The sequence below is a fragment of the Ctenopharyngodon idella genome, chromosome 14 (genome assembly GCF_019924925.1).
Source record: "Ctenopharyngodon idella isolate HZGC_01 chromosome 14, HZGC01, whole genome shotgun sequence".
NCBI lineage: Eukaryota > Metazoa > Chordata > Actinopteri > Cypriniformes > Xenocyprididae > Ctenopharyngodon > Ctenopharyngodon idella.
Genome location: NC_067233.1, coordinates 16,621,417 through 16,646,975, shown reverse-complemented (window position 1 = coordinate 16,646,975; position 25,559 = coordinate 16,621,417). Strand labels below are relative to the sequence as shown.

The following is a 25,559-nucleotide window of genomic DNA, read 5'->3' as shown; positions in this document are numbered from 1 at the left end:
AATTAATGACAGAATTTTCATTTTTGGGTGAACTAACCTTTTAAGTTGAAGCACTAAAATTAACTGAAAACAACAAACAAACTAACTAAAACTGAAATAAAAATAAATGAAACCTAAATAGTAATATTTAAAAAAACAAACAAAAAAAAAAAATTACAAAAGCACAGTGAAATGACTAGAAATTAAACAAATTAAAAACTATAATAAAACTAAAATAACACTGTTAGTGCAATCAATCACCCAATTAGTCTGATGCAATAGCACTGGGCGGGACTATATGTTTATATGACCAATGGAAGACGGGGAGAGTTTTTAAAAAATAAAAATGTAAATATTTTTTAAAAAGTGTTCTTATCTTTGCAATTCCACTTGATGCTAGTGAAGCAGAAATTAAAAAAAATAAAAAATTAAGCAAGAATATTATATCAGCAGAAAAGCACATATGATGCCATTAGAAAACAGTTGGTATTACTGCCATTTATTGACATTTAATTTTTTTCAATAATTTAACAATCAGATCTCGTGTGTGTGGTCCCTTCAAGTTGTTTTTGCAACACAAAATAATGAATTTAAATAACTAAAATAATTTAGACAAAAATAAAAATCAACCAAACAAAAACTTCATGGAATACAAACAAATGACAGTGTAAAACAAACAAAAAACAGTGTAAATAACCATTGATTAGGAAACGTCCTGTAATTTGGTATTTTATGTTGAACCGCAACATGGCACAGAGTAATCACAATAATTCAAGTATAGGAAGGTTCCTTTCCAGACCAGCAGTGTGCGCTGTTGTTCACGGCAGGAGGTGATACAGGTTACCATGTGGCTCTAATTTCTCCTCTCTCCTCAGCTCATCAAACTTTAATAAATATCTGTCAAAGAGAGAGAGGTGACTTTTAAGCAAACCTTAGATACTGTGTCACAGCTGAAAACAAGGCTATTGAAACTGGCAGAGACTTTCTCAAAAAGGCTTTTTAAATGTTAAGGACTTGGTACAGTTACAAACAACTAAAATGTCAATAAAATGGTGACTAATAGTGACCAAAATGGAGAAGTTTTCTGATATATCATCATCTTCACAATCATTTCAATCCATCTGATGAAATACGACCAATGAATTTCCAAGTATTGCAAAACGTATGCAAATTAGAGTAGGCTACAGAGAACTGATGACAGAGATGCTTGTTCTGTCAGTTAAGCGTTGTTGGGTTGCATCTCTTAACAGACAACTTCCTTTTCTGTTGTAAAAAAATATATATCTTGTACTCTTGGTTAAATTACATGTTTGCTCATGTTAAACTCTGCAAAGATCAAACTAAAAACCAACATTTTTATAAGTTTTATCGCACCTTTGTTAACAGATTTAATGGAAAAAAAGTTAAATTAACAATAAAAATGCAACTTAGCAGGTGTACAATTTTGGCAGTTTGACTTGATTCAAGTTTCTGTGCTTATATAAATGCAAGAAATTAAGGAAAACTGAGAGAAATATGTTGAAACTCAAAAAGGACTGGGCAAAATCACGCATAAAATGGTTATTACAATAAAATAAGTTTTGATCACAGAATTTTTCTGAATGTGTGGACCAAAAGCATAAAAACAATCGTGGCCATTTCTGCCAAAGTGTGAATGATAATGATAATCTACTGAAACACCATATTAAGAGTCCTTAGTTTCTAATGCTATGAAATTTTAAGGAAATGACGAGCTGGAGTATGCTAAATTATCTTAGCATTACACTATAATGATAGACCCAATGAACAACCCTAACAAACCCTACGAGAACTTGACCAGAATTGTTTGTCACACAGATGATTTGTGACCTCTTGCTTACGTTTTGATTTTACTGTAAGGGAGAAAAACCTCACAAACATATACGTGCTAACGAACCAGTTTCCATTGTGTATTTCTCTGGAGAAATGTCAACAAAATTGGGTTGGGTCTGCATTTCTGTGTAATAGTGTTATGCATTACTCATAATGAGCATGCCTTTCTCTGAATTAAGTGATTGTTAGCTCAAGCCCTTCCCAATTAAGTGAGGCCTGTTTTTCTAAAGGTTATATATAAATGATATGAATGTGGTTCACCTCACTGAGAAGAACCCAGACATCAGAATCAGAGTGAACCAGGAGTCTCATGGCCGATAATTCTTCTAGTGCTCCATCCACTTCTCCCTCAGCCACTCCATTCTTGAAAGAACCTACAAACATTGTTAACATTGTCTCATCACAAAGTACACAGAAACCTTTGACTCTTTCAATTTACATTACATGAAAAGGGCTTGATCCCAGACATTGTCCTCACATTTTACATAACTACTTTTTGAGCTCACATTTCTTACTGTGGTTTGTCCGAAGGGATGAAATCAAAACGAGTGTGTGTTTTACAGACACGCACATAGATCCTCGCTCACGTTTCAGATCAGTTAGCGACAAATAGAGTCTGATAACCTTGTTTGATCATTTAGTCGTAAAATACGTTGTGGCTGTTGAATCATTAAATTTGATAAACAAATCAATAACCCATGTTGCCATGAAACCAACATTTCAGTAGTCGATACTCAAGAAATCTAGCTGGTTCTTAGGCCCCGTTTACACTAGTGCGTTTTTGTTTTAAAACAGCGTTTTAAAATGAAAACAATCCTCGTCTACACTCAGTGTTGCCAATTGCTTTCAATTGAAAGCTAAAACTGGTAGCTAAATGTCACTAGATGACATCATAATGGCAAATTCATCGATCTATATAAATATGAATATAGATCAGTCAGCAAATAAGAATCTAGATAAGGTTTGTCCAAGAAGTTGTTAGATTTGTCCCTGAACTTTTGAAAAAAAGTCTCAAAAGGGGTGGTGAAGTCACTAAATCTAGTGACAAAATCCCTAAATTGGCAACACTGGCGTTTCCACAGCGTTTTAGAAACAATCTCCGTCTACACTACACTGCCGAAAACGCATGTCACGTGACAAAACTACAATAAAAACTGTAATATTGTGAAATAGTATTAAAATTTAAAATAAGCATTTTCTATTTGAATATATTTTAAAATGAAATTTATTCCTGATGGCAAAGCTGAATTTTCAGCATCATTACTCCAGTCTTCAGTGTCACATGAATCATTCTAATATGCTGATTTGGTGCTCAAGAAACATTTCTGATTATCATCGATGTTGAAAACTGTTGTGCTGCTTATTTTTATGGAAACCATGATGTATTTTTTTTTCCAGGATTCTTTAATGAATAGAAAATATAGCATTTATTTGAAATAGAAATCTTTTTTAATATTTTTAAATTTTTTTACTGCCATTTTCGATAAATTTAGTGCATGCTTGCTGAATAAAAGTAATCATTTTTTCCCAAAAAAATTTTTTAATGGTAGTGTAATTACACACTGAAAGTTCTTTTTTCATTTAAACATGACAAAAGTAGTGACTTGCATTTCAGTGAGTGAGAATCACTCTGCTTAAATAAGTGAAACATTAGAATAATTCAAACCGATTTATTCATTCATTAAAAAATGGCTCATTCATTTTGAATTGGACTACACTGTAGGCGTGTTGTTGGCTACTGATAAGGACAATTCAATAGAAATAAGAGTTGCCAATTTATTTCACGGCGTTTCTTTCTCTTTCATTTTCTCTCAAGATTGCAAGCACAAGTCAGCTAAAAAACAAAATCATTTCTTTTGCCAAGCACTGTAGATTTATTATCGGTTCAGGAAACACACTGTCATAGCTTCATTACACTCAGTGCTCCAGGCAATGCAGAAAAAAAATGCAGACATTCAAGAACTGTTAATGAAACAGGACGTCATGAATTGTGCACTATTATGAGAAAAAAAAAAAAAAAAACTGAACCAGTTTTGAGTAAGAACCAGTTCTTGATACCCAACCCTACAGCTTGTGTTAACAGACGTGCGTTAACAAAACTGGCTGAGCAACTCTTTTTGGAGTTTCCTGTAATAATCGTAATTATCATCACAGCTAGCTTGATAACACTCATATCTAACTAGTATAATTACATTTTTACTACGCATCAAAGTATTACTTTTGACATACTGGGTTCACTGACAAACAAATGAGTGCACTTCTTGTATTTATGCAAACTCTTACAAATGAGCGACAGAAAAATAGGAAAGAAAAGAAAGAGGAAATCAATGATGGTTGTGTACCTATCTCAACAAAGCCATTGGATGAGGGTTTACAGCAGGATATTTCTCCTCTCGCCACCTTCTCTTTCACAGAATTCTGTAAAACAGGCAGATATGTACCTGTCAGCACTTTTTACTTCAGTGCAAATTAATAAAAATAAAAAAAGATGTCTGTAACATAACAGGAAATATGTAGAAAAATCCTAATCTAGCAGGTTTGAGTTAAGAGTTGAGTTAAGGTTTTGAGTTTAGATGGGTGGCTAGCAAGCAAAGGAGCAAGGCTCCATCACTGCAAGCAAATGAAGACAAATGTACACAGAGATAAAGGGTGTAATAACATGTGTCCCAACATACAATGCAATGTCTACAGCTACTGTGTGACCTTATAATCATACACAAACAACAACATAGACTGAACACAAACTGAAAACCGCCCATTTTTATGAGGCACTGGTATTTAAGGGATTTCAAAGAATTTAAGGGATTAAAAACAAAAAACAAAAAAAACTCTTTAATAAAGCAAACCAACCAGCCAGCACTGAGATAAACAACTACAACAACAACAACAACAACAAAAAAGTGAACTTAAAATAAAAGACTATTGCCTAGTTTCACAGACGAGGCTTAAAGGGTTAGTTCACCCTAAACTGAAATTTCTGTCATTAATTACTCACCCTCATGTCGTTCCAAACCCACAAGACCTTCATTCATCTTCTGAACACAAATTAATATTAATAAAATAAATATTTTTGATGAAATCCAAGAGGTTTTTTTTTATCCCCCATAGAAAGCAAAGTAATTACCGTCATTCAAGGTCCAGAAAAGTACGAAAGACATTGTTAAAATAGTCAACGTGACTGCAAGGATTCAACCTTAATGTTATGAAGCGACGAGAATCATTTTGTGTGCATTTGTAGTACACTGTAGTCACGTTGACTATTTTAATGATGTCTTTACTGCCTTTTTAGACCTTGAATGACGGCAATTATGTTGCTCTCAATTGGGGATAAAAAAACTCTTGGATTTCATCAACAATATCTTAGGTGAGTACTTAATGACAGAAATTTAATTTTTTGCGTGAACTAACTCTTTAAGCCTAGTCCCAGACTAAAATGCATGTTTGAGCTGAAACTGAACTTAAAGCAACTGAAACTGAAAGCAACTTGTACGGACATGTAAAATATGTCAGTGACATTTTTTTTTTTCTCAAGATGCACACCAGTAATGTTTTTTCTAAGGCACATTTTAAAAAATTACTTAAATGTCCTAATTGAACTGAGGCCTAATCCTGGCTTTATCTAAGCCCATGTCTGTGAAACCAGGCCTGTATGCTTAACATCTTTTATGAGGAAATTAATTACAGTCCCATGAATCACAGTGAATGATGTAATCAAATAAAACAACACAATATAAAACTATTGTAGAAAGACTCAATTTTGTTATGTGCAATGTTTCATGGGAGTGGCCAAGAGAGCTCAGCTGAAGAAAACACCAGCAAATTTAAAAAAAACAAACATCTTCATCAGTTTGACAACACATGCTGCAAATACTCACAACGCAACCAAACACAATGAAACAAGTTGCAATTAGCACAGACCACAATGAAAATGTTTCAAGGGGACCCCGACAAGTGACGAACCTAGCTGGGACCGCATATTGTTCAATATCTACTCATCAGTGGTGTTGTCGATGACCTGAAAGGTGAGTTTTTTTTTGTTTATTTTACCATCCTGATCGTATGTGCGTTGGGAGTATTTACAGCGTGTTTCTGTATTTGGCTGTGTTATGATTATTTGCAGCACATGTGTTGTCAAACTGATGAAGATATTTTCTTAATTTACTGGTGTTTTTTCTAATTGCATGCGTTTTCTTCAGTTGCAGCACATTGAGCTCTCTCGGCCACCATAGGGCGGTCACCGCTGAACTCTTTTGTCCTGATTTGTTTCTTGATTGGTGGATCTTTCTCTTCAGTATTCATGGGTAGTCCTTCACTTGCTATTAATAATTAATGTTTATTTATATTGATGGCTTCATGGTCTATCTTGGGTTATCTTGAAAAGTTTAAACCGTCCAGTAGGATTTTTCTTGAATTAAATTAATACTTTTATTAAGGATGAATGCATTAAAATGATCAAAAGTGACATAATGTTACAAAAGATTTCTATTTCAAATTAATGCTGTTCTTTCGAACTTTCGATCCTGAAAATAATACATCACGTTTTCCACTAAAATATTTCACAGAAAACTGTTTTTAACATTGATAATAAGAAATGTTTCTTTAGCATCAAATCATAATATTAGAATGATTTCTGAAGGATCATGTGACACTGAGGACTGGAGTAATGATGCTGAAAATTCAGCTTTGCATCACAGCAATAAATTACATTGTAAAAAATATAAAAATAGAAAACATTTATTTTAAATTATAATAATATTTCACAATATTACTGTTTTTACTGTATTTTCATCAAATAAATGCAGCCTTGGTGAGCAGAAGAGATGTTTTCATTTCTTTCTTTTTGTTTAAATTAGTTTTTCTTCCTGAACCCAACTGTTGGACATTATTTGCCAAAAGCATATCTGTCACTTTTGAGTGTTATTTTGGTAACTTGACAGAAAAGGTGTTGGCATGACACTTACATTAGTAGGGAGCACCTCCACTGTTGTGTTGTAAAACCGGTCACCATTTGTCTCAATATTGCCAGATCGAAAAAGGTACCTGGAAATGAGTGGGAAAAAATATGAATATGTTAAATCAGTCAATGGTAGTTTCATTGTAAGTCCATTTGTGTTAACACATCCATTTTTGTAGAGTCAAAATTTTTCTCATGCCAAAGATTCTGTTGAGAAAGTTTAACTATCATTTAACCAACCCGGAAGATATCTTTAAAATTCACTGATGACTGTGGATTAGGAGGTTACGAGATGTACTAAATGAACAGGTGGCTTTGTTTAATGCAGTTAAGTTATGTGTACAATTTAAACAATCCATTGTTTCCCTATCTTTTATATTTGTTTAAACAGCCTGGAATTTCTCTGGGCTCATTATGTCACTCTTCATCATGTGACAGATGCACCCATTACCTACAAATTTTCAGGTACTTAGAAAGTTCAAATTTCCTGACAAGGCCACGCCAAATCGCAACTAAACTTTAGATTCTAACTTAGTTGTGGGAAGCTCTAAAATGGCATCAAATTAACTCTTATATGTGTGCTTAAGTGGAATTTAAAAAGATTGCCATCACCGTGTATTCAACTCCTGAACAAACATGGGCTGTATAGAATATCCTGCTCAGAGGAGCTGAAACAAGCCACTGGCTCACATTTTTTTCAGCAGGGCAAACTTACTTTTATATAAAAGCACTTGAGCAGACAGCTGGATACATTTACACTGCCACTGGGTTTTTACTTCTATTTTTACATTTCCAAATAAAGAGATATTTACAATAGATACTACAAGGTCCTCGATATCTAGATAGCCACACACAGATAAAGGGATAGTTTACCCCAAAAAATGTACCTGTAAGGCTTGTTTTTTTCTGCAGAACAAAAAGAAGATTTTGAACAACACTGAACTCCACTGAATTAAAAACAACAACAACAAAAAAACCTCAGAGACATTTTTCTAAATATCTTTTGTGTTCCACAAAAGAAAGAAAGTCATACAGGTTTGAAACAACATTAGGGTGAGTAAATGATGAACAAATTTTCAATTTTGGTTGAACTCTCTCTTTAAGAGTAGAAAATACAAAGTAGAACTTTAGCAAAATTGCCTGTACTAGTGTGAACTTATGTTTACTCATAAAATAAATGTCATTTGCTGGTGTCTCACCCTTTGACAGCTTGAGGTTTGGTAAAAGTGATGAGGATATAATCTCCACTTTTGGGTGTGAGGCCCCAGAAGAAGTCCTGTCCGTAGTAAGCTCTCTCCAGCGAGTGAGACTGATAGGTCTCCAGACTGCTGCTGATTTCTGCAGATGGGTTATTGTGGCCTTTAAACAGCACCTGATTCCCAAAGTTTTTATCCTGCAAATGACAAAAATATAGATGAAAACGTAAGCTCTGTTCCAAAACTGTCTTGCTGTATATTGTCAACACATGCAGCTGCCTTCTAACAAAGTCCCTTTAAGACAAGTCATTTCACTCTGCACCATCTTTGAAATGCCTTTCGGTGCAGCTTCTATCTCTTTGAATGGGGAAACATCAAATTCTCCCAAACTGTTTGCCAAGCTTTCGATTAAATTTCATATTTGAAATCACCAATGAAATCTAACAACAACTGTCTCATAAATTTAGTTTCTAAACGCTCAAATCATGAAAAAAAAAAAAAAAACGGTATTTTTCAGGCTGGATCAAGCTAATGTGCATGTGCAGTCCTAAATGCACATCTCTTGTGCCTCATTTCGGCAAGTACAGGTCTCTGCAGGACAGTAATGAGTAATGAAACAGAGGGGCGTTTTTGAGAGTGTTACCTGATTTGCCCACGTCAGAGTGTGGGTAAGGTTTAGGGGTGGGGTCGGGTGAAGGGGATCATTTTCATTGCATGATATATAAACACCCACCAGTTTGAAAACACTCACAAATACAGAAAAGGCCAATTTTGTTCCGCAGAGACCTCATACTCCATTTCGAAGGCGCGCGTCTGACTGTTTCTATAAGAACCGGAGCTTCTAATGGCATTTTACAATTTACCAATCGGCGATTGGATCTTATTTAGAAGGCGGGACTTATTCCACCATATTGCGTGTTGCACTTTCTCCCATTCAAAACAATACGAGTGACACGTCTTGTATTATTGTATAGTCTTTGCTTCTAAGCATGCTAACTGAAATGGAATCTAGTGAGCTATTTAGAATGCTCTACATAGTGAAGTGTACAGGAAACCAAGTCAAAAACAATTTATTCTAGCTTGTACTATTTTTTCTGGACTCATTCAGAATAATGTATTGCTATTTACTTTTAATGGTACCGTCTCTTTAAAGGTGAAGTGTGTAATGCCTTTTCACGTTAAAATCAGATGTCCTACAGAGTTTAGTTCCAACTTTAAACAAACACACCTAAACCAGCTAATCAAGCTCTTCAGGATCCCTTGAAAAATCACATGCAGGTGAGCTGAAGCAGACTGAATATAAACTTTGCAGTACAGTGGGTCTCGAGGGCTGTGTCCAAAATCACTGCCTATACCCTTTAAATGGGGCACTATTTGAGGGGACAGCCATTTGTAGTGGCGTCTGAAACCATAGTGGACGTTATCAAGCGCACTCATTCAATCCACAATGCACCTCAATAACGAGTGTCCAACCGATCTACACTCAAAGGTTAGTGAATACCCATAATGCACTGTGAGGGTCGTGCCAAATGAATTTGAAGATGGTACCCGCAGCTGAATCATCCATTTATCAATTTTCCAACATTTTTGACTGAATTCTAGAAAACAAAATAATATTATGAAAAATAATAAAAACCTTTTAGTGTCATTGGCACAGCAGAAATAACACACTTCACCTTTAAGATGAATCACTTGAGCTGTGACTCGAAAGTCACTATGGAAAAGCATGCTAATATAAATAATGTAAATTTCATGTTTGCAATGTAGATAAGCTGTTGTCTACACCTACAGCCCTATACTACTGTTGGATGGTTTTTATTCATTTTTATTTAGTTATTTTAGTACATCAAGTTAAACTAAATGAGAAATAGTGCCTTTTTTAAATTTCAGTTAACATTTATTTTATTTTAAGTAACAAAAATGTTTTTTATGGTTTAAGTTTTAATTTTAAAGGGGTCATGAATTGAAAAATCAACTTTTCCTTAAGCTTTTGATGTATAAGAGGTCATCGTACGTACTATAAGAAAATCCTGTAAGTTTCAGAAATGAAAACCTCCTTGTTAGTCCAATAAAAGCTTTTATTTTCACCAAGGCCAGCGAACAACTGATCCTGGAATGTGCCGATCTATAGATAGGTGAAACCCCACCTCCTCAGAAGAAATCAACACCTACTTCATCATAGCATCATTAACCTAGTTAACCTTGAGAGCTGCAATAGTAAAACATGCTAAAGGTTTTCGAGAGAGTAATACTCAAATGGAAAGATGTTAGCCAATCACAGCAGTGGGTGTTTACACTAAAGTCTCACAGCAGACTCGCCTCTTAAAACAGAGCGTTCAAATAAGAGGGGTAGGAAAAATACCTTTTATTTTTAAATTATGACCATTTTTGATGTAAAAAGCATACTAACATTATAAGTGCACCACAGGAAACATTATAAAACAATAAAACAACGCAGTTCATGACCCCTTTAATTCACTGAAACTGAACCCTAGCATATATACACATATATGCAAGCTTTATACAAGGAATTGGAAATTTAAATTACCTTTAGGCTTTGTATTTTACCGGGCAGTGAGGAATGCAAACCGACATGCTGAAACAAGGAGGGTTTGTAAGTTCTCTTCAGTCGGGCCTTCTCATCATTGCAGTGTTTCTAAGTGCAAAGAATTATAACAATAAACAAAGAAATGCCTTACATCAATCTCATACAAAAAACCAACCAAAACAAAATAAATATTATACCCAAACTTACTGAGTCTCTCTCCGGGTTACACACTTTAACCCACAGGATGTGATCAAGCAGCCAATCGATCGGCTTGTCTTTGTGGAACATCAGGATGAACTCCACAATCATTGGCAGATCTGATGAGTGAAAAAGCTTGCCTAGAATATGAAAAATCAGCGATATGCTTAAGTTCAACCTAGGACACAAATAGTATCACACATTTGATCATCGTAAACAGTATATATGGAGCTGAAAGACAAGCAATGTTCCTTCAAACCTGATGCTAGGATGAAAAAACCTGGGCTGTGTTTCACAAAGACAACTATGGTCGGAAGTTCCAATTGGAAGTTCAACGGAACTTGCGACCAAAGTTGGCTAACGATGCATTTGGGAAACGTACCCCTGATTGATTCAAGAAACTATTTAAATAATCAAAAGTATGTAAACTGAGCTGTTCTTTTAAGTGCAAATATGTCAATAAGCAAATTCTAGCAGTAGTTGTGTTTGTTATTTAACCAAGGGGGCTTATATTTCCTTTCCTTTTCTGACCCCCTTGACACTGACTAATAAAAGATATGGAGTGTCTATTTACATTAAGTGCAAATAGCATCCCTTGTTGGCAAACACTATTTACACTTGCTCCGCCCACCAATGTCTGGTTTAAAATCTTCAGTGGCGCAGCAGTAGCAAGTAAGTTTCACAAACCTGGCTTATAACGCAACTGATGCTGGTTCGAATCCACCTTTTGTAGAGCTTGCATTTATTTTCAATAAAAATGGAAATAATGTTCTAAAAGTGGAAATAAACTGTGAACAAGTGTTTAATAATATTAAAAGTGTTTATTTGGTAGGGTTAGGGGAAGGTGTAGGGAGGGTTTTTGTTTTCCCAATAAGGCAGCATCCATTTAATAATTTTAATAAATATAAAAATTTACACTCTATGATATTTTAAGTTCATTCAAGTTCTTTATTGTCATTGTTATAAATAACAATGAGATAAGAGAATCCTACAATATTATTTCATCCTGTTAATGTACATGATATTATAATGATATTATTGCATCCTGTTAATGTACAAAAATACTGAGGTGCAAATAGTATCTGCCAATTTAAAGTATAGATAGCATCTAATTACTATTTACTCTTATTGCAAAGAAATGAAAAAATTTACATGGTGTAAATAGAATCTATCGCTATTTTCACCTAGTGTAAATAGCATATCGCTAAGAAAATGCTGCTATTGTCACTTAGTGTAAATAGAATTTATTATCGTCACTTAGTGTAAATATAATATATTGCTATTTTCACTAGTGTAAATAGCATATCGCTAAGAAAATGCTGCTATTGTCACTTAGTGTAAATAGAATTTATTATCGTCACTTAGTGTAAATATAATATATTGCTATTTTCACTAGTGTAAATAGCATATCGCTAAGAAAATGCTGCTATTGTCACTTAGTGTAAATAGCATCTATTGCAATTTGCACAGTGCAAATAGCCGCTGCCTAAAAGATAACTTATTACACTATAAATGTAAAGACTATAAATTTGCATTGATAATGGTTTATAACTATTTTATAATGAACCAGGTGTTCAATGGTTCAGGTGTTCAAATATCAAATCAGTGCATGAATGAAACAACTGAAAAAACAGAAATAGTGAGAGAGAAGAGAACGGGACAGGACATTAATGAACGGAGAGGATCAGACACTGACCAATGAATCCCAGCTGGGAAAACTCCAGGAAAAGCCACTCTTCGGAAATCACCTGTTCTAAATATTTTTTTATGGACTCAAAGAATCCTTGCTTTGCTACAATATCATCTTCTAGCTGAAACACATATGCAAAAAAGCAGACTGATAAAAGCAATGAAACATAGAGCTATCAATAAGTCGTATAGCGGTGTTTTGGCATTACCTGGAGGTAGTATGTGCCCTTAAGTTGTGCATACAGCATGAGAAAACTGTAGTCAAGGTTCTGCTTGGTCCTCCATCTGTGACCGACAAAACAAATGCTTCACATTAACTGGAGCCTTACTTACAATATTTGCCCAACAGTACAGGAGAATCTCTAACCTGACTCGCTCCTTGGGGTCTCCAAAAGTTTCCTTCAGGTGACTGAAGTCTGGGTAAAAGTGAGGAGATGGAGAGATCACCTCTATGATTCCAGAACTGACAGCATCTGGGAGACTACAAAGAGTAAAATACACAAGGACTTGCAATCAGTTACTTGCACAGTGAGCTTATAGAAAGATGAAACATCTCTAATGAAACAGAGGAGTTTTTAAGGAAACACTCACTTGGTCTGTACACTCTGTACAACAGCATTCACAAAAGTTGCATTTGTCTGAGAGAAATATGAAAATGCATATCAATGAAAAGAACAATAAAACAGCACCATTCAAATGCATTAAACTGATCAAAATGACAGTAAAGACATTTATAATGGTTACAAAAGATTTCTATTCCAAATAAATGCTGTTTTTTTTACTTTCTATTCATAAAAAAATCCAAAACATTAAGCAGCACAACTGTTTTCAACATTGATAATAATAAGAAATGGTTCTTGAGCACCAAACTGTTACAAAGGGGTGAACTCAAAAACAAAGGAGAATTGGATCCAAATGCAGTGAGTTTAATAAAAGAATAAGCATATTAACAAACCCAACACAGAGAACATAGAACCAAGGAACCAAGGAACCAAGGAACCGAATAAGTGCACCAAACATAGCATCCATGTAGGACAAGACTCGACATGGAACACAAGAAACACTGAGGTTTAAATACTAGAAGGGTAATAGGCAAACACAAGACACACCTGTGACTTGGAATAGAACTTTTTTAACCAGATGGTTAATAAAGAGAATGTTACTGGAATCATATTGTAGTTAAGTTTTTAAATTGACTAGTTAAACAAAACAAACAAAAAAAACAAACAAACAAAAAAAAAAATCGAAATCAGTCAATCGTTCTGAAAAAAAATTTAGATTTTATTTTTTTTGCCAAATCGCCCAGCCCTACTGTGATTGATCACAGAACTAATTAACTAGAAAAACTACAAAAGGACTACAAAAATGGTACACAAGACAGGGAACATAGTAAAATGCAAACTAAAAGTCTAATAAAACACATGAAACAAAGCCAGGGAATATAACACACAAATCAGCATATTAGACAAATTTCTGAAGGATCATGTGACATTGAAGACTGGAGTAATGATACTGAAAATTCAGCTTTGCCGTCACAGGAATAAATTGCAATTTAAAATTTATGAAAATAGAAAATACCTATTTTAAATTGTAATAATATTTCACAATGTTACTGTTTTTCACTGTATTTTTGATCAAATAAATGCAGCCTTGGTGAGCAGAAGAGACTTCTTACAAAAAACTAATTTACTGAGTCCAAACTTTTGAATGGTAGTGTATATTGTTAATAATTATTAAGTGTATTAATTCAAATAAAGTTCAAAGTCAAGAATTAAAGGAACACTCTACTTTTTTTGAAAATAGGCTCATTTTCCAACTCCCCTAGAGTTAAACAGTTGAGTTTTACCATTTTCGAATCCATTCAGCCGATCTCCGGGTCTGGCGGAACCACTTTTAGCATAGCTTAGCATAGTTCATTGAATCTGATTAGACCGTTAGCATCTCGCTCAAAAATGACCAAAGAGTTTCGATATTTTTCCTATTTAAAACTTGACTCTTCTGTAGTTACATCGTGTACTAAGACCGACGGAAAATGAAAAGTTGCGATTTTCTAGGCCGATATGGCTAGGAACTATACTCTCATTCCGGCGCAATAATCAAGGAACTTTGCTGCCGTACCATGGGTGCAGCAGGCGCAATGATATTACGCAGCGCCTGTGACCCCCTGCTTACACAGGGAGAGTGCCTTGCGACCATGGTATTTGTGAGAGATGTTGCGTGATATATCATTGCACCTGCTGCACCCATGGTACGGCAGCAAAGTTCCTTGATTATTACGCCAGAATGAGAGTATAGTTCCTAGTCATATTGGTCTAGAAAATCGCAACTTTTCATTTTCCGTCGGTCTTAGTACACAATGTAACTACAGAAGAGTCAAGTTTTAACTAGGAAAAATATCGAAACTCTTTGGTCATTTTTGAGCGAGATGCTAACGGTCTAATCAGATTCAATGAACTATGCTAAGCTATGCTAAAAGTGGTACTGCCAGACCCGGAGATCGGCTGAATGGATTCGAAAATGATAAAACTCAACTGTTTAACTCTAGGGGAGTTGGAAAATGAGCCTATTTTCAAAAAAAGTGGAGTGTTCCTTTAAAGGGTTAGTTTACTCAAAAATGAAATTTCTGTCATTAAGTACTCACCCTCATGTCGTTCCACAGCCGTAATACCTTTGTTCATCTTCGAAACACAAATTAAGATATTTTTAATGAAATCCGAGAGGTTTTTTAATCCCCCATAGAAAGCAACATAAGGACCACATTCAAGGTCCAGAAAGGTAGTAAAGACATCATTAAAATAGTCAACGTGGTTCAACCTTAATGTTATGAAGCGACGAGAACACTTTTTGTGGGCAAAAACAAAACAAAAATAATGAATTTATTCAACAATTCTTTTTTTCGCGTCATTCTCTTACACTGTTTACTTTCAGCGCTTGGCCGGCTCCTGCGTCAGCATCACATGTATGTGTCGTGCTGCTCATGTGTACAGCGTTGGCCAATACTAAGCCGGCGTTCTGACATAAAACCTGGAAGCACTGAACATAAATAGCATAGGAGAATGACAGGAGAGAAGGAATTGTTGAATAAAGTCATTATTTTTTTGTTTTTGCGCACAAAAAGTATTCTCGTCGCTTCATAACATTAAGGTTGAACCACTGCAGTCACGTTGACTATTTTAATGATGTTTTCTGGACCTTGAATGTGGTAATTACATTGCTTTCTATGGGGGATTAAAAAAAAACTCTCGGATTTCATCAAAAATATCTTAATTTGTGTTCTGAAGATGAACAAAGGTCTTATGGATGTGGAACGACATGAGTGTGAGTAATTAATGACAGAAATTTAATTTCTGGGTGAACTAACCCTTTAAGAATCAACACACCAAATCACATATTTAACGAACAAGGCCAAAAGATGAAAGGAGGAAAAAAGTGCACCAAAAAAAGAGAAGAGCAGAGATAAAATTTAATAAAATTAAGTTAAGTTCTGTTCGGAACCCAAGAAGAATATTTAAGCACACTTGGACATATTTTTAGCACAGCTACAACTTTTATTATTAATTGTGCCTACAAATTCACATTAGTTCAGCTCAGCCAAGGCAAAGATGCCTTTTTATGACTTTTTTTGTAAAGAATTTTGGTGATACATTTGGTGATGTATACAACAGTGCAAGATTTGATCAATATTTAGATTTGTTTTCCCAAAAGAGCAATACTGTCAATTAATAATGTTTACTAGCATATTGACAGCCTCAAAGCTAACGGCTACATAACTATCTTTGGGGTCTTCTTCATTCACAGCTTTATCAAAGATATATATATTTATAATGTTTAATGTTTGAAATCTGTTTCAAAACTTTAAAGTATTTAAACTACAGAAAACAGAAAAAGAACATAAAACCAAAGGAAACAGAGAGGTTAAGAGGAATGAGATGATAATACTATAAAGGTCAATGTAGTTTTACCAGACCAATAAAATAATATTAAGATAAAGAGAACAAAGAGCAAAAGTCAAGGGTTACCTCGGCAACAAAGACTACAATGACAATATCTTTCCTCTCGGCAGTTGAAAGGTCATATAAGAGGGACTGGAGTGTGTTCACTAGATAACTCTGCTTCAGCCTTTGCACGGTGGGCACTCCTAACACCAGAGACACTGCGGAAACAGTTAACAGTCAGCTTATGTCAGCCTATGGAGATTGCATTACAGTGATAAAACAAAAAAAAATATCAGTGCCATTGTTTTGTCTCAAGATCCACACCAGTAATGTTTTTTTCTCAAAAACATTTATAAAAGCTACTTAAATGTCTCAATTGAACTAAGGCCTAATCCTGACTTAAACAAAGCCTTGTCTGTGAAAACCGGGCATAAGACATTGTTTAAATCAAATTAAATTGCTGCATTGCAACTTGCAAGCACTGCAATTATACAATCGCAAAGAGACAGACCTCCAGTGCGCTGCTGCCCCAGGTGCACGATGGGTTTCAGACTATCCTCGTACTCTTTCAGGTGAGGCAAATAGATGAGGGCATTAGGCTGTGAAGGCAACAAGCGTCGAAGGACTCTCTCTTCTAAAACAGCTGAAAGGCAGATAAAATACTGAACGAACAAACGAACACAAATATTACAGAAGGAAAAGTGCTTGTCAAGTCAAGTCAAGTCACCTTTATTTATATAGCGCTTTTTACAATGTTGATTGTGTCAAAGCAGCTTTACATTGATAACTGGTACATTATTTGGCTGCACAGCAGCTCTTAAAAGAATAGTGTCAATGCAGGCAGATCAAAGCACTGTTGAATATGAAATGTCAAGTCAAATGTCAAGTGTCCCCAACTAAGCAAGCCAAAGGCAACAGCGGCAAGGAACCCAAACTCCATCAGGTGACATCAGGTGGCAGACAAGTGGCAAATAGGTGTTTAAATGGAGAAAAAAACCTTGGGAGAAACCAGGCTTAGTCGGGGGGCCAGTTCTCCTCTGGCCAACAGTGCTTTGTTACGATTCAGGTAGCTATCATAAGTCCGACAGGATCGCAACATTCAAAGTATTTATTCCAGTTCCATCCAATTGAGGATCGTATTCATCACGGCGGTATGGACGGTTGTTGAGGAACTGTGTCGTGGCTGTCGTGTCATGCAAGAGGCTTGGACTCACCTGAGGAGTTGCTGATTGAGAGATTAGATAGAGCACTGCTGCGGTTTTGTAGGTGACTCAGCACTTTAAGCAGCTCTTGTGATATGACCTCCCCGCGTTGTTCTGCCCTCAGTAACCTCTCATAGATCGAATTCAGCTGCAATGGCAATTTATCTAGAGCATAGTAGAACATCATATTATGGAAATTATAATGGAAATAAATGGGACACACACACACACACACACACACACAGACACAGACACAGACACACACAGACACAGACACTCCAAGCTGCATGCTTCCTTTGGCTTTCCGCAAAAAAAAAAAAAAAAAAAAAAAAAGAGGAATTCTTTCAAACCAACTATGCCATATAACTTTATCTTTTAAGGAAGTTTTTAGTTTAAGGAAGTCTGTAGTGTCTAATAAATGCTGCTACAGATGGCATATGCTCAAAAGTTCCTCTTTGCCTTGCTGCACTTTGTTGTTTGGCATATATATATATATACACACACACACACACACACACACACATATATGTATGTATATGGGTCAATGACGTGACGGGTCATTTTTTTGTCCAAAGGCCTTAATAATAATAAAAAAAAAAAAAGATATGACATCCAAAGTATGTAAGGTAGTACAACTAGATCTCTTTTAATAAATCCAAAAGGTTTTAATTATATTTTGCACATATAAAGGGATTTTTAAGATTTTGAAGCGTCAAAAGGTCATTCGGTTTAACCGTCCAAAGGCCAATAGAGCCACTTCATTTGCGATTAAATATCTTAAAATTTAATAAATGTATTTATTTTTTATTCTGGCATGATTTTATAACATCATATATCAACATAGTGCAAAATGGTATTAAAATTATGTGTAGAAATCGTTGCTTTGTTATGAGAATGAATGTCCAGAAAAATGAATTTCATTCAGAGTAACCAATATAAATGGACCATTTTGGATCAAGTCATGGGGTCAATATCATGTGACAGGATGTGACATCATTCAGACACCTGCAAAGGACCACATGGTCCTGAAGCAAAGTAACTAACTCTCTTTTAACTAGAAATGACATCAAAAGTGGAAAATGTTGGTCAAAAACGTACATTTACACAAACTGACCAGCAAACGCAACTTTCGGATGCCATCTTTATTTTTCTAGCTCAACTGTCACAGAATGGAACGCACAGGATTGTAGGATATCAAAGGCAGCGAAGGATACATCTTTGCTGCCTTCAAAAATCGATTAGATGAAGGCATCTCAGGAAACAGGAAGTGAAGTTAACATTGGATTCAGACATGCCTTGATGCCTTCCTACCTTGAAATGTGTCCTCCAAAGGCAGCATTTTCCAGTTTTCGGACGCAGCCAAAATGTTTGATTGTCCTTCTGCTAGGTAGCTAGCTAGCTAGCTAGATATCAGCCTGTTAGCATTGTTTGAAAATATCGTCATTCGGTATAACCAAAAGTGTCATTCGGTAAAACCGAAATTTCTTGAAAACTTATTAAGCGGTTTTTTACACTTTTAAAACCCTTATTCGTCAATGACCCATATGTGTGTGTATATATATTATATATATATATATATGCATATATACACTATATTGCCAAAAGTATTGGGACACCCCTCCAAATCATTGAATTCAGGTGTTCCAATCACTTCCATGGCCACAGGTGTATAAAATTAAGCACCTAGGCATGCAGACTGCTTCTACAAACATTTGTGAAAGAATGAGTCGCTCTCAGGAGCTCAGTGAATTCAAGCGTGGTACCGTGATAGGTTGCCACCTGTGCAATGAGTCCATTTGTGAAATTTCCTCACTACTAAATATTCCACGGTCAACTGTTAGTGGTATCATAAAGTGGAAGCAACTGGGAACAACAGCAACTCAGCCATGAAGTGGTAGGCCATGTAAAATCAGAGCGGAGTCAGCGCATGCTGAGGCGCACAGTGCGCAGAAGTCGCCAACTTTCTGCAGAGTCAATAGCTACAGACCTCCAAACTTCGTGTGGCCTTCAGATTAGCTCAAGAACAGTGCGTAGAGAGCGTCATGGAATGGATTTCCATGGCCGAGCAGCTGCATCCAAGCCTTACATCACCAAGTGCAATGCAAAGCATTGGATGCAGTGGTGTAAAGCACGCCGCCACTGGACTCTAGAGCAGTGGAGACGTGCTCTCTGGAGTGACGAATCACGCTTCTCTGTCTGGCAATCCAATGGACAAGTCTGGGTTTGGTGGTTGTCAGGAGAACGGTACTTGCCTGACTGCATTGTGCCAAGTGTAAAGTTTGGTGGAGGGGGGATTATGGTGTGGGGTTGCTTTTCAGGAGTTGGGCTTGGCCCCTTAGTTCCAGTGAAAGGAACTCTTAATGCTTCAGCATACCAAAACATTTTGGACAATTTCATGCTCCCAACTTTGTGGGAACAGTTTGGGGATGGCCCCTTCCTGTTCCAACATGACTGCGCACCAGTGCACAAAGCAAGGTCCATAAAGACATGGATGAGCGAGTTTGGTGTGGAGGAACTTGACTGGCCTGCACAGAGTCCTGACTTCAACCCGAAAGAACACCTTTGGGAAGAATTAGAGCAGAGACTGCGAGCCAGGCCTGACCTCACTGCCTGACCTCACAAATGCGCTTCTAGATGGTCACAAATTCCCATAAACACACTCCTAAACCTTGTGGAAAGCCTTCCTAGAAGAATTGAAGCTGTTATAGCTGCAAAGGGTGGGTCAACTCCATACTAAACCCTACAGATTAAGAATGGGATGTCATTAGAGTTCATGTGCATGTAAAAGCAGGCGTCCCAAAAATGTTGCCTATATATATATATATATATATACACACACACACACATATACACATACACACATATATGACATTAACATATTAAACATTATTTGTCTAATAGAGTGTTTAGAATCTTACTTTCAAAATCATATTTGTATTGTTTACATAATTTTATTTCATTTATCAGATCCGAACAACAAACGAAATTAATGGAATGAGGTCCTGCAATGCGGGTGTGTCTGGCGAACGGGAATATGACATTCCACCACGTAGTCCTAACTCATCATTTGCATGCAACAAGTGCCTTACTAGATTAAAAAACTTGATCAGTTCTGGTGTCTGGGTATAGCTCTAACCCGTTTAAACTATTCAAACCCAATGAAACATGCTGAACTAGATATTTAAGACTTTGGTGTTCTTTAAAAAGAGCAGGATTGTATCTCTTTATTATTTTATTTAATTTATAAGCTACATTTCTGTTTACACAACTTTCAAAGTTGAGGTATCTATCTATGACAGGGTTTCCATCTCTCAGAAAGTCCAAAATAAGGCATCATTAGAATTGATTTACAGCTCAATCAGACTGTCAATTCAGATACATTGTCAAACATAAAGCAAGCGAACAAAAACTGGTAATAAATGCAAATTCCGAATATCCAGTCCAAATAATTTAGAAGTCATCCACTCAGTCAGCATTATAAGGTGATGACACTCACCTGACTTTGGTGTGTGCCAGGAGGTTAACATCAACACACATACAAAAACCGCGACGATGAAAAGTTTGCCATGACAGGGCCTCATCTCATCTCATTCCTCAGAAATACAACACCACCACTCGTACGCTCTTATGAAGGAAAAATCCTCAAGAATCACTAAGAAAAGGTTAGCTGCCGTTTCTTTCCCGTGGCGTCTGGATAAACTGGAATAATTTTTACCATTTGACGAAAGTCATTTTAAAAGATCCAAACCGGACCAGCTACATTCGTTGTTGCGAAACGCGTTTTCAGGTGATGTCTTGACATTGAGGAACTTAGTTACAAAATAATCCGCTCACACCTTTTAAACAGCAGCAGTGCCACCCTCTACCTGTTTAGCTCATGAATATTAATCCGGTCGATGCATATTCATGAAGATCCTGCTGCTAGTAGAGTAGATTACTGTTAATTTTAACACATTTTGTTTAGATGCCTATATTTCTGTCTCAGATTTTGATATGGGAATATTATGTGTATCTGCTTAAATTTAAAGTTGTTTTGAAAAAGTACAACTATAATCCCGTATTCTGTGTAAAATTAATGTCAAGACCAAAGAGTTTAGGAACAATATAGCCTACATAAATGGTATGTACATAAATTACATACATTTTGTGTAATACATAAAAGATGGTTTACAAGACTCTCAAAGCTGTTCTTCAAGGTGGTCTAACTGGTCTCCCAGCCTAACTTATGTGTTTGTAAGATTTATTTTTAAGGTTATTGGTGACAGTTTGGTCATTTATAGGAGTGACCTGGAGATTCCTGGAGGCTTCATGGAGGATTATATGTGGGGAAAGTGACACCTAGTGGTTAATGGTAGTCTCTAACTAACAACACTGAAAACGTGAACCTGTTACTAGTTTTGGTTTAATTGATTTGCTTTGAGGTGTGAATGAACGTAGTTACTCTTGCAGCTTCAGGCCTTTTTGTATCCATAAGTAAGTCCGGCCATGTGTTAAATAATTTATGCAAAATTCATATCAACTTTCATCTTAATCAAAATATGAAAGTTTCATATTGAAATCATCTTCTGTGTTTTATACATGCAGAGTCGACACAATGTCTGTTTCTCAAATATGTCTTGTTCTTATAATATCTAAATATGTTTAATATCCTAAAAGCTTAATTACACTTTTTGTAGTCATCTTCCAGGTTAGTTGCGTTATGAGCTCTTTGCAGTCTGGTAGAGCGCCCTGACTCAAACTAAAGAGCTGTTGAGGCCACCAAAATACTCATTACAAAACTTTATGATGAGAATTTCCTATTATTATTATTATTATTATTATTATTCTTATTATTATTCTGTGTGGATCAAGTACTTTAAATTGTCCAGCCACATAATACTTATTTCTTTTCTGAAGTGATGCAACAGGTTCCTTGAATTGGAATCAATTGAGAGCATAAAACTTTGGGTAACTGGGAAGTGCCCTTGTCAGAATGACCTTGAGCCTTTAGCATTGAGGACAATCCCAAAAAATACTACATTTAACCACAGAGTCACATTTATCATTTTTTTCTAATAATGTTTTAAGCATGAAACAGCATGACATTATTTTTCGCCCCCCTGTTTATTAAAAATACACACAAAGATGAATAACAGAGATTCTTTCACATATTGTTCTTTTCGTCATAGTTGTTATTACATTTTTTTTAACCGCATTATTGATCTGATTTGTCTAAACTAGGCGTCTGGTCAGATGAGCTGTCCGTGGCCACATGACAGAATTCTGCAATGAGAGAAGAAAGAAAAAAGCCAAAATTAAAGAAAAAGTTAAAATACAATGTGCATTGTATATGTAAATAATTGCATGGCAATTCATTATGATTTCTTTTTGATTTGGAGGTTAATTGGACCTGGATGTGTTTGTGACAAATTTTGTGAGGTTTCCCTGTAACATCAAAAAATGCCTGAAGCTGCAAGAGCAACTACATTTACACCTCAAAGCAAATCAATGAAACCAAAACTCTATGGCTAATAGCTGTGGCTTTCAATGAAAACTGCAAATGCTTGAAACCCAAACTGACCTGTTGCACCATCATAGGAGTACTGGGCTTCTCTTTTGAATTCAAGACACTCAGCTTGCTTCCAGTACATGTCCATGTCAGACTCTGTTGGGTTGCTCTCTCTCTCTGCAAGGAGGGAAACATCACACACAATTTGTCATGAAATACACATGGTAATACTTTACAGTAAGGTTCATTTGTTAACGTTCGTTAATAACGAACATGAACTAACCATGAGCAATACATTTGCAGGGCTCAACGCTAAGGATTTTTTTTCTGCTGGCCCGGGCCAGTGGTTCAAATTTTTACTTGCCCCACCAAAATGTTCCCTTTCCCTTACAACAAAAAAATTAATAAAGTAAAAGAAAAGAAAATGGGCTTATAAAATAAGCTTAGTTATTGTTTTTGTTGTTTTTGATACATGTAACCTTAATAAATAGGGTTTATAATATATAGTTTTTAGATTAACTCACATAAAATTTAAATATTGTTAGACAAATAAACCGTAAGTAATAAAATATTAACAAATAATCAAATTATGAGTAATATAACCAAATAAATACAACAAAACAAAAATATCAGTGAAATAAATGGTGCTTTTCAAGTTTTTCATGTAGGTTTAAACAGGAGATTTTCAGGTACAGAAGCTGTAATCTGATGTATAAATATATACAAAAATATCTTAATTTGTGTTCCAAAGATGAACAAAGGTCTTACGGGTGTAGAATGACATGAGGGTGAGTAATAATAAATGACATTATTTAGATTTTTGGGTGAACTAACCCTTTAATCACCTACTGTGTCTATGTCCATAGTTTTTGTGACTTACTGAAAAAGTACAGCGACTTTATGGTCTCATTTTTATATTGGCTGACATAGCTCATGGTGATACACTCCGGACAGGATGGCAATAACTTCCCCTCTGTTATTATGCCAGTCTCTGTGGATCAAACAACAGTGTAACACTCATTAGTGCTCAGAACCTATGAGTTTGGTAACACTTTTTTGACGGTCCCTTTTGAACATTCTGTTGACTGTAAGTAACTTTGCAACTACATGTCAACTATCTCTCAGTAGAGTATTAGTAGAGTATTAGTTGCTTACTCTAAGCAACTTTGCAACTACATGTCAACTTATTCTAACCCTAACCAAAGTCCCTTTAAGACAAGTAATTTCACTCGGCGGCCATCTTTGAAACGCCTCTCGGGCATGCAAGTGCAGCTCCTGTCTCTTTGAATGGGGAAACATCAAATTCTCCAAAGCTGTTTGCCAAGCTTTCGATTAAATTTTATATTTTAAATCACCAATGAAATCTGACAAAAACTGTTTCATAAATTTTGTTACTAAACGCTCGAATCATGACAAAAAAAAAACTGTATTTTTCAGGCTGGATCAAGCTAATGCGCATGCGCAGTCCTAAAGCGTGCGTCTCTTGTCTCTCATTTCGGAGGCGGGAGTCTGACTGTTTCTATAGGAACCGGAGCTTCTAACGGCCACTGCAGTGACGCGTTGACTTTACCAATCGGCGATTGGCTCTTATTTAGAAGGCGGGACTTATTCCGCCATATTGCGCGTTGCACTTTCTCCCATTCAAAACAATACGAGTGACGCGTCTTGTGTCATTCTACAGTCTTTGCCCTAACCCTATCAGTCTACTAATACTCTACTAACAGAGTAGGTGAGTAGTAGACTAGACATGTAGGTGCAACGTTACTTATAGTCAACAGAATGTGTTAAAAGGACCATCAAAATAAAGCGAAACCATGAGTTTTAACTGAAATTAATACACTTTTGGTAACTTACCATTGACATAAATGGTACTGTCTTTAACAACTGTGTCGTAGGTGCTAAATTCACACTTTCCTTTCCTGAGGGGAAGAGTGATCCGATTCAAAATGCTGGTCATGATGAAATGTATTCAATTTAGCAAAACATGTTAAAAACAGGACAATCTTACAGCATGTTCCTTTGATAGAGAGTTACAGTGTTTGCAAGAGTGCTCGGGCCAAACTCCACCCATGAGCTGTTCACAGTCTTCAAGATATCTGTAAATAAGTGGTGATCAGCTATGCCTTCAAGGAAGATCCATTTACCCATGATCTGTTTGGAAGAAGTTGTGAAATTTAAGTGCCTTATTGCCCTATATAAGCTCCTGTACTGTTCATTTACTATGAAAGAATACTTGCTTTAAATATATATTAATAATGCACTTACACTTTTGTAGTCATCCTCCAGGGTTAGAGGCGTTATGAGCTCCTTACAGCCTGGCAGAGTGGCCTGATTTAAAGTAAACAGGCCCAGAAGAGCAGTCAAGACTACCAAAGAAGACATTGTAGAACCTCAGAAATATGATTTCAGAAAATGATACTGCTTCACCTGGGGAACAAGTACTTTATATAGAACGGCTTATCACATTTTATCATCTTGTTTTTCTGAAGTGATGCAACAGTTGTTTGCGATGCTGAAAT

General features: G+C 35.9%; 2 protein-coding genes across 3 annotated transcripts; both read right to left on the bottom strand.

Moving 5' to 3' along the window:
- Positions 1-462: 462 nt before the first annotated feature.
- zgc:154054 (Alpha-1,3-mannosyl-glycoprotein 4-beta-N-acetylglucosaminyltransferase B-like) lies at positions 463-21,415 on the bottom strand. 2 transcript variants are annotated; one of them, XM_051860068.1, is made up of 15 exons: positions 21,049-21,410; positions 17,565-17,717; positions 16,862-16,993; positions 16,435-16,568; positions 13,007-13,053; positions 12,783-12,896; positions 12,625-12,700; positions 12,423-12,537; positions 10,736-10,866; positions 10,529-10,636; positions 7,984-8,177; positions 6,792-6,870; positions 4,173-4,248; positions 2,092-2,204; positions 463-876 (listed from the first exon to the last, which is right to left on the bottom strand). In XM_051860068.1, the coding sequence occupies exons 1-15, from the start codon at positions 21,131-21,133 to the stop codon at positions 859-861; spliced, it is 1,575 nt and encodes a 524-aa protein (XP_051716028.1). In that variant the 5' UTR covers positions 21,134-21,410; the 3' UTR covers positions 463-858. The 2 variants fall into 2 exon arrangements, 1 of the variants encoding a protein (XP_051716028.1); XR_007924844.1 differs by lacking the exon at positions 4,173-4,248 and having other exon boundaries at positions 21,049-21,415.
- A 1,221-nt stretch (positions 21,416-22,636) lies between these two features.
- Positions 22,637-25,543, bottom strand: LOC127494300 (saxitoxin and tetrodotoxin-binding protein 1). The gene is made up of 6 exons (XM_051860069.1): positions 25,306-25,543; positions 25,049-25,191; positions 24,895-24,959; positions 23,921-24,031; positions 23,113-23,217; positions 22,637-22,814 (listed from the first exon to the last, which is right to left on the bottom strand). The coding sequence occupies exons 1-6, from the start codon at positions 25,420-25,422 to the stop codon at positions 22,747-22,749; spliced, it is 609 nt and encodes a 202-aa protein (XP_051716029.1). The 5' UTR covers positions 25,423-25,543; the 3' UTR covers positions 22,637-22,746.
- Positions 25,544-25,559: the final 16 nt, after the last annotated feature.